The sequence below is a fragment of the Colobus angolensis genome, unplaced genomic scaffold (genome assembly GCF_000951035.1).
Source record: "Colobus angolensis palliatus isolate OR3802 unplaced genomic scaffold, Cang.pa_1.0 Scaffold21, whole genome shotgun sequence".
NCBI classification, from domain to species: domain Eukaryota; kingdom Metazoa; phylum Chordata; class Mammalia; order Primates; family Cercopithecidae; genus Colobus; species Colobus angolensis.
The window spans coordinates 2,104,270-2,114,396 of record NW_012115266.1 but is presented as its reverse complement, the minus strand read 5'-3'; the positions used below and the strand labels follow the sequence as shown (position 1 = coordinate 2,114,396).

General features: G+C 40.4%; 1 protein-coding gene across 1 annotated transcript in view; it reads right to left on the bottom strand.

Annotated features, from left to right (window-relative positions):
- Window positions 1–10,127, bottom strand: part of LOC105512071 (histone-lysine N-methyltransferase SUV420H1) — a 39,060-nt gene that overhangs the window by 10,821 nt on the left and 18,112 nt on the right. The window contains exons 2-3 of the mRNA XM_011942329.1: window positions 5,956–6,191; window positions 1,817–1,964 (exon numbers count right to left, since the gene is read on the bottom strand). Coding sequence (XP_011797719.1) covers window positions 1,817–1,964; window positions 5,956–6,115 — 308 coding nt within the window. The 5' untranslated portion in view covers window positions 6,116–6,191. The remainder of the gene's footprint in view (window positions 1–1,816; window positions 1,965–5,955; window positions 6,192–10,127) is intronic.

The following is a 10,127-nucleotide window of genomic DNA, read 5'->3' as shown; positions in this document are numbered from 1 at the left end:
CTTACTCAATCAGGGCATCTAATGGCAGTCATTTGGCAGGGAACTGTTTAAATAGTCTCCCAACTCCATTTCCAATATTTCACACTTCATTTTAGTAGGTAAAGATATATGATAGAAAATTTTATGGCCAGGCACAGTGGCTCATGCCTATAATCCTAGCACTTTGGGAGGCCAAGGCAGGTGGATCACCTGAGGTCTGGAGTTCGAGACCAGCCTGGTCAACATGGTGAAACTTTGTCTACACTAAAAATACAAAAATTAGCTGGGTGCAGTGGCGCAAGCCTGTAATCCCAGCTACTTGGGAAGTTGAGGCAGGAAAATCACTTGAACACGGAAGGTGAAGGTTGCAGTGAGCTGAGATCATGCCACTGCACTCCAGCCTGGGCAACAGAGTGAGACTCTCTCTAAAAAAGAAAAATTATGAAAAAAACAAAAGCATGTTTTTAGCTGAATTACTTCTTTTGGACTCAGACTATAATTGGTAAGTGAAGCATATATAGTAAGTGAAGCATAGAGTATCTTAATCTAGCAAGGGATAAAATTAAAAGGGGGGAAACTGGACACAAGACTTTCCTCCAATTACCTATACTCACCAATTTCTACCTCTCCCAACTACTGATCAGTGACTATCTACCTGGGTATCAAGATCACCCAGGGTTGCCACTGAAATTGGAGCTGTATAATAACCCCAGTCCGAGTATGATGGAGATAAACTAGCTCTACCTTCTAAATCTCTGCTGTTATGCTTTCCCACCACACTAAAAACCCTTTGCCATAGAAGTTAAGAGATAAAGCATAAAGTAAAGTTGCAAAGTTCTGACCTGTTTGGTGGCAGAAACATTTGTGAAATGATGTAATGGTCTTTTTTGAGGGAGAAATGATTTAAGAGAATTAGAGAGAGACTTCAGCTGTTAAAACATGACAGATTTCAAGATTAATGTAATAATGTTTTTTATATACAGCATTTGGTACTCACTTACACATCCACTTTCTTACCTGTATACTGAATATAAACATATCTTTAAAACTATTCACTCTTAACAATGATTAGCTGAACCCCAAAGATTAAACATGATGACAAAATTTCCCATGTCTACAGAGACAATGTGTAAAAGTCTACGATAAAATCAAGAAAAAAAGGGACGTACCCTACTTTAATTGGAAACAATCATATATTTTCAAGGTTTTATAGGATGCTTGTCAGATTTTTCTTTTCGCTAAGATAATTGTCATCACTTTTTTTTTTTTTTTTTTTCGAGATGGAGTTTCACTCTTGTTGCCCAGGCTGGAGTGCAATGGCACGATCTCAGCTCACTGCAACCTCTGCCTCCCGGGTTCAAGTGATTCTCCTGCCTCAGCCTCCCAAGTAGCTGGGATTACAGGTGTGCACCACCATGCCCGGCTAATTTTTTTTGTACTTTTAGTAGAGACGGGGTTTCACCGTGTTGGTCAGGCTGGTCTCAAACTCCTGACCTCAGGTGATCCACCCACCTCGGCCTCTCAAAGCGTGGGGATTACAGGTGTGAGCCACCGCGCCCGGCATCATCAACTTTTAAAATAGAACATGAGGATGCTCCTCCAGCTTTATATGTTGACAGAAATGTTCTGAGGTAAAACAAGAACATAGAGTTAGAACTGACAAGATTCCTGGAGTCTTGTTCTCTGCTTCTCTTGGCTCACATACAGAAAACCCTTCCACTGCAAAGAACTTTCCTTTACTGTCATTTTAAATTTTGAGCAAAAGTAAAATTAGCCATCTATGTTCTTGAATTCAACATCATCATCTGTTCCATTCAGGATAAAGACTGAAAATTACCTAGTATTCATTTTGTGTGTTTGAAAACCTAAATAGGGATCAAGAACCAAACTGGTTGCTAGGTCATCATTTTCACAGAGTTCCTTGGCGGACATTCCAGAAGATGGTACATAGCGACTCTGTCCTTCAAATCCCGAGTTACCATTACCTGTGAAAAGCAAAAGCAAGAAAAATTACTCAAATTGAAAACTACTTAAATCTGCCTTAAATTCTTTAGCCGCATTGACCATTCAAGCTGGTAATAAAGAACTGAAAAATCAATCAGTTTTAGTAATTAAGAATTTAATAACCTTTGCATAAGACAGAAAACCAAATGCAGTAAATCATCGCCATTACTGAGAGTATTTTGGTTAACAGGTAGTAATAGCAGGTTCCAAAGGTTCGCAAGAACAGGGTCTGCGTAGTTGTGAGAATTTGGTTCAAATGCTTGGCTCTCCCCTACCCCCTTCTCTCCAAGGAACACTGAGAAACGGGACGGGAGGATGTTCACTATTTTAACAAGTCAGTACACAGGGCCATTACAGATAGGACTGGGGTGAAAAGGCAAGAGGAACACAAGATAGTTTTTGCAAGAAGCGCCAGAACTCCAGATCTCAAGTATCAAAAGGAATCTCATGAAGTTCGGCTTCCTGCTTTTGGGCAGGTGAATGATTATTATCCTCACTTTGCAGGAAACTGAGGCACAGTCAAAAAGAAACTTGCCCACAATTCCAGAGCTGGGTAGTAGAAGTGGGGAAAGAAGTACAGAGAGAATGACAGCCCTATTTCCACTGACCTCTGTTTGAAGCAATTTTGAATGAATGGATAAAAATAGAGACTGAAATATGTAACTGAAATAATTGGGTTTAACTGTGGAAGAAAAGCAATGTAAAGAAGGAAACGAAGGCCAAGTTACAAGAAGTTTCATCAGAGTTGATTAAGTTTGATGTATGTGCCACTGATAGTCCTTCCATGGACTTAGCACATAGTTTACGGAGGACAACAGCAATATAACTTTCAGGCTCTCAAAACCAAAATGGGGAAGAATGAAACACAGAGTAAAGTTTAACCTTTTCATCCACTCTTTCACAGAACAAATAGTTAAATGTAAGTTCCTGCCAAGGGCAGACATATGATTCTGCAATCAAATTATTTGCATGTAGCTATGTGAAAAGCTATCAACGTTGTTCAATTTTTTTGTGACAGCACAATAGCTTTATTGAAATACAATTCACAAATGATACAACTCACTGTTTTTTGTTTTTTTTTTTTAAGACAGGGTCTTGCTCTGTTACCCAGCCCGGAGTATAGTAGCGTGATCACAGCTCACCGCAGCCTCGAATACCTGGGCTCAAGGAATCATCCTGCTTCAGCCTCCCTAGTAGCTGGGACCACAGGCATGCACCACCAAACCTGGTTAATTTTTGTAATTTTTGTAAAAATGGGGTCTCGCCATATTGTCCAGGCTGGTCTCGAACTCCTGGGCTCAAGCCATCCTCCTGCCTCAGCCTCCCAAACTGCTGGGATTATAGGCATGAGCCACCAAGCCCAGTCTTCTTTTTTTCACACAGGCATTTACAAGTATAAATTTCCCTGTAAACCACTTTGGCTGCATCCTATAAATTTTAGTACGTTTTATATTTCTTTTTATTCACCTCAAAATGTTTTCTGATTTCCTTTTTGATTTCTTCTTTGACCCACTGATTACTTAGAACTGTGTTTCATTTCTATATATTTGTGAAATTCCCAAATTTCCTTGTTAATTTTTAATTTTCCTCCATTGAAGTCACAGAACATACCTTTTATTATTTCAACCCTTTTAAGTTTATTGAAGCCTGTTACACGGTCTAGCATATGGTCTATCCTGGAGAATGTTGCACTCGCACTCGAGATGAATGTATATTCTGATGAGGTTCTAAAGATGTCTGTTAGCTCTCATTGGTTTACAGTGTTAAGCTGTTCTATCCATTATTAAAAGTGGCGTATCAAAGTCTCCAAATTATTGCTGAATTGTTGATTTTTCCCTTCAATTTTGTCAGTTTTTGTTTCCTGTATCTTAAGGCTCTGCTGCTGGGAAAGTCACTCATTGTATCTGAGATGGGGCACTGCTCTGTGCTCTCCCATTTCTCCTCATCGCTGGCTCTCTTTCTGCACCATTCTGGCCCAGTAACATTCAGTGTAAGGTTATGTTATCTTCACACTCCGGTTTTCCCAACCTAGCCTTCTATATTTATCTATGCTTGGTAAAGTGTAACCAATGTAATGGCCATTTTCTCTTTTTTTAGAGATGGAGTTTTGCTCTGTCGCCCAGTGGCGCGATCTCGGTTCACTGCAAGCTCTGCCTCCAGGGTTCACGCCATTCTCCTGCTTCAGTCTCCCAAGTAGTTGGGACTACAGGCACCTGCCACCATGCCCGGCTAATTTTTTACATTTTTAGTAGAGACAGGGTTTCACCATGTTAGCCAGGATCGTCTTGATCTCCTGACTTCGTGATCCACCCACCCTGGCCTCCCAAAGTGCTGGGATTACAGGCGTGAGCCACTGCACCCAGCCTGTAATGGCCATTTCTAAACTTGTTTGTTTGTTTTTGAGACAAGAGTCTCATTTTTTTTGCCCATGCTGGAGTGCAGTTGTCTGATCTCGGCGCACTGCAATCTCTAACTCCTGGGCTCAAGTGATCTCTCCAACCTCAGCTTCTCAAAGTAGCTGGGACCACAGGTGTGCAACACCATAACTGGCTAATTTTTCTGTAGACACAGTATTTTTTGTAGACATGGAGTTTCACACCACGTTGCCCAGGCTGGTCTCAAACTCCTGGACTCAAAAAAATCCATTCACCTTGGACTCCTAAAGTGCCGGGATTACACGTGTGAGCTACCACGCCCAGACGCATTTTCTAAATTCTTGTGTATCTATAACAATTCAACTAAAATGGTTTTGCACTATGATACACAAAAGGAGGCCAACAGTGATTTGCTAAAATGCTTAAGATATGCCTAGTTTACCGACCAGAATGAATACACCCTGATGTGATCACTGTGTTTCTCAATTCTTCATGTTCACGCTAGCTACTAAGGAGTGAGGCAGGACAAGGGTGCATGCGGCCAGCAGTCTCAGGAGTGAGTGGTGTCCATGCAGAGGACCACTCATTTGGTCTTGCCTCTTCCTACTCTTGTCCCGAGCAGGAATTCTGTCTGGTTTTCTACAGCAACAGTGACCTGATCTGAAATGGAAAGGTTAAGGGTAGGCTGGGCCCAATGAGTCGCATAAACCCTAAAAGGTAAGAAGGAAATCAATCAGAACTGGATTCAATCTGAAACTACAGAAAAACCACAGGCTAATCCAAATCCCTGGAAACAGGTCAACGCCAATCTGAATTAAGGATATTCAAAAGTGGCTAGATTCATCTTAGAAAAAGAAGAAAAGCTGTCCTCTTTAACATGACATACATTTGGACATATAGCTGCCTAGTTAGGTATACACTTGTCCTCAGTCATTTTACTACTTTTAGAGGAACTATGAAATACGCACCAAATCCACAATTTCCTGAACTCTCAAAAAGCAGTCTCTTTCCCACCAAGAGGTATAGAGGAAATAAAGTAACTTATCAGCAGTGTTTCACTGTCAGGATGAACGACTGTCTACCCTGTATAAATAGAATAAATTGCTACGATTTGTGAGGCTGCCCTAAAGCAGTCAGTTCTATCCATCCTCCATTCTACTTACGTAAATTACATAAGTAGAATCAAATAAGTTGGCGTCATTATTCATATTATTCCATGAAACATTTGTGGAAATTAGCAAAGAAGTACATACCTATACTTACATCTATTAAAAAAAATACAGGTTAACCTGTAAGAAGTTCAATTAAAATTTTAAAAATTTAGTAAGACATATCAACCATTCAGGTATAAATTCTACAAAATATAAAGTAAGAGAAAAGCAGGATTAAAATAATCATATGAAGCATTAAACTTGAGTTTTATATAGTTTGATGAGAATAAAAATTGACACAACTTTGAGAGTAAAAAGACTATAGTTAATTATGAAAATGCAAAAAATTATTTAAGACAAAAGAAAACAGAATACACATTACAAACTGGAAAGAATTACTACCCCATATCACAATTAGAACATTGAAGGTTTAAGTGTGTACATACATCTGCTCGACCTCCTCTCGACTGCATTTTTGCCAGCCTTCAGGGTGTCCTTCCCCGTGTGCTGTAATTTTGATTGATTCTGCTGATGGTCATTAGACAACTTGCCTCCATTTCTCCTGCCATTCACCACCATGTTCTTGGATTCTCCCAACCACTTCATACCCACAGACAGCCTGACCCAGGTGCATTTAGTCACTCTCTTCAAATAGCTTAGAGAATACTTTCAATGTTCTCTCCTAACAGAAACAAAATATGAAAAAACAAAACAAAATGGGGAGGTAAATACATGAAAGATCATGCTAAACAGACCCTTGAGAAAGATATATAATATTAAAAGGACAGTCATTCACAGCATAATGATGTTTTGGTCAATGACAGACCACATAAACAATGGTGGTTCCATAAGATTATAACAGAGCTGGACATACACTTCATAAAATTCGTATTGCCTAGTATTTACTATATTATACTTTTTATTGTTATTTTAGAGTATACTCCATCTACTTTTTTTTAAGTTACCTATAAAACAGCCCCAGGCAGGTTATTCAAGAGCATTCCAGAGGAAGGCACTGTTATCACAGGAGCTGACAGTTCCATGCGTGTTACTGCCCCTGAAGACGCTCCACTGGTACAAGATATACAGGGAGAAGACAGTGATATGGATAATCCTGACCCTGTGTGGGGGGCTGAAGCTAACGTGCGTGACCTGTGTCTGTTTTTAACAAAAACGTTAAAAAATTGGCCGGGCGCGGTGGCTCAAGCCTGTAATCCCAGCACTTTGGGAGGCCGAGACGGGCGGATCACGAGGTCAGGAGATCGAGACCATCCTGGCTAACACGGTGAAACTCTGTCTACACTAAAAACTACAAAAAACTAGCCGGGCGAGGTGGCGGCGCCTGTAGTCCCAGCTACCCGGGAGGCTGAGGCAGGAGAATGGCGTGAATCCGGGAGGCGGAGCTTGCAGTGAGCTGAGATCCGGCCACAGCACTCCAGCCAGGGTGACAAAGCGAGACTCCGTCTCAAAAAAAAAAAAAAAAAGCTAAAAAATTAAAAGTAGGAAAAAGTTTATAGAATAAAGATATTATAAAAAAAAAAATGGCTGGGCATGGTGGCTCATGCCTGTAATCCCAGCACTTTGGGAGGCCATGGCAGGCAGACTGCTTGAGTCCAGAAGTTGAAACCAGCCTGGGCAACATGGCAAGACCCTGCCTCTACAGAACATAAAAAAGTGAGCCAGGCATAGTGCTGCATGAGCCTGTGGTTCCAGCTACTTGAGAGGCTGAGATGGGAGGTCACGCCTGCAGTGAAGCCATGATTGCAACACTGCACTCCAGCCTGGGTGACAGAGCAACCCTGTCTCCCAAAAAAGAAAAGAAAAGAATAAATATATTTTTGTGTCTTTTTGTCCGTTTTTTGAGACAGTCTCACTCTATGGCCCAGGTTGGAGTGCAGTGGCGTGATTATGGCTCACTACAGCCTCGAATTCCAGGGCTCAACCCATCTTCCCACTCAGCCTCTCAAGTAGCTAGGACTACAGGCAGGAGCCACCACATCCAGTTCATTTTAAAACTCTTTTTTTTTTGGTAGAGATGGGGTCTCACTATGTTGCCCAGACTGGTCTCCAACTCCTGGCCTCAAGCAATCCCTCCACCTTGGCCTCCCAATGTGCTGGGATTACAGGTATGAGCCACTGTGCTTGCTAAGAAAGAATATACATTCATTTATTTGACGCAGGACCTTGCTCTGTCGCCCAGGCTAGAGTGCAGTGGCGCCATCTCTGCTCACTGCAACCTCCACCTCCCAGGTTCAAGCGATTCTTCTGCCTCAGTCTCCTGAGTAAGAGGGATTACAAGTGTGTGCCACCACACCTGGCTAATTTTTGTGTTTTTAGTAGAGATGGGGTTTTACCATGTTGGCTAGGCTGGTCTCAAACTCCCAACCTCAAGTGATCCACCTGCCTTGGCCTCCCAAAGTGCTGGGATTACAGGCGTGAGCCACTGCGTGTGGCCTGAACATATTTTTGTATAGCTATATGTGTTTGTATTTTAAGCCAAGTGTTACCATAAAAGAGTCAGAAAGTTAAAAAAAAAAAAAAAACTTTATAAAGTAAAACAGTTACAACAAACTAAGGTTAATTATTGAAGAAACATTTCAAAATAAATTTAGTGTAGCCTAAGTGTACAGTAGAGTCTACAGTAGTACATACGTACTAGGTCTACACAATTACTCACCACTCACTCACTCACCCACAGAAACTTCAAATCCTGCAATCTCCATTCATAGGAAGTGCCCTTTACAGGTGTACCATTTTAAAATCTTTTATTCTGTATTTTTGCTGTACCTTTTTTATGTTTGTGTGTGTTTAGATAACAACATTGTGTTACCAGTGACTACAGTAGTCAGTACAGTAACATGCTGGACAGGTCAGTACCCTATGAGCAACGGCCCGGGTGTGTAGCAGGATAGATTACCTAGGTTTGTGTGAGTATACTCTATGACATCTGCATGGCAACAAAACCGCCTAACCTCACATTTTTAGAATGTGTCCCTGAGACACACTCTATGAGTGCACTCTATGATATCTGTATGATGACGAAATCAACTAACCTCACATTTCTCAGAATGTGTGGTATCCCTGTCATTAAGTAATACATGACTATAATTTAATAAATGATGTCTCCGCTCTTTAAACACAATCTTGGCTCTCCCCAGTCATACGATGCCTGCTCAGGAATACAGTGGCCCCAGACTGAGCAGAATGTAAACGACAGAAGGCAGGGGCTCATTCTGACTTGTTCCTTGCTTGTGTTTAGAACAGTACTGACAAACAGCAGGTGCTCAACAAATATTTCTTTCAGTAAACAGTAAGAACTGTCTTTGCTCCTTATTATACTGATATCTAGGTACAGCTCTATCATCTGCTCAAATCACATGTTTTGGTAATGCTCTGAACTGGGTGAGTAAACTACAAGGAAGTTATTTATCTCCTTTGTTCCAAGGCAAGCTTAGGAAAAGGCATCTATGCTAAGCTTTGTCCATCACAGTAAGAGACTCCTAACTGTTACACTGGCTACTCATCACCACAAACAAAACTGAGCAGACGGACAAGAGTAAGGAAAGTAAAGGACTGCATATCTTTTTGTTCTTGTTACTTTGAATTCACTGTTCTAGATATTTAAGAAACCAATACTCAGATATCAAAGTAGTGCCCATCTGGAAATGTCTACCTTATCATTTCTTCACAATGGCAACAAAACTGAGAAGCTACTGTATTTGGTAATATAAATGTATCCCTTACTATCTGAATTTGGAAACCGATTGATTTGAATAGTGGAGGATGCTTGTAATTTATAATGACCTTTGGAAATGAGGATATTATACATCGCATTCATTACTAATGGAATGAGAAAAAGGATGTCCATGATCCCACCTCATTAAGGAATTATGTATAAGTCAGAGTAAAAAGGCCCTACGATAAAGTGCAAAAATACAGAACTTCAGAGCCAGAGCTGCCTTAACATCACCAGTGTGACGCCTTCAATTTACGAACAAAACTGAGGCCACATGCCTGAAGCCACATGATCCGCCTGCAGCAGTCTCATGAGTAGAATCCAGCACTGCTGCCCAACAAATTCTCAACTACACCAGATGCAGGTCAATTTCCTTTCCACAAACACATAGAAAAGTACAAATGATAAGTTACTTTGAAGTACTCACAAAAATACATGCCTGGACATACCTTTAATGATACTCAACACAAACACAAAACATGAATTTTTACTTGATCTCAGATCTCTTTCCTGTTACAGGAATATCTGTGTGAGTTCACTGGAGGGTAACATGTGCATGTGAGCAGCATACTTAGGGGAATGGCAAAAAAGAAAATCTGATCAATGCTGAAGACAACTTTACAATTGTTTTCTAACATGAATTTTTCTTTTGGTTCCCTCACTGTTTAAGTTCAATTATAGTATTTAAATTTTAAAGTGCCTTTTGATTTTTCTTGTAGGTGTCACTAAATAGTCTTGTAGTATTCTACATCAGTTATAAGGATTTTTCAATTATTAAATTTTACCCAATTTAACATTAAAACCGCTCATTAATGATCATATATCTTACACTTAGGAGAAAGGCGTAGAACTCAAGAGCAATATACCTTTTTTTTTTTTTTT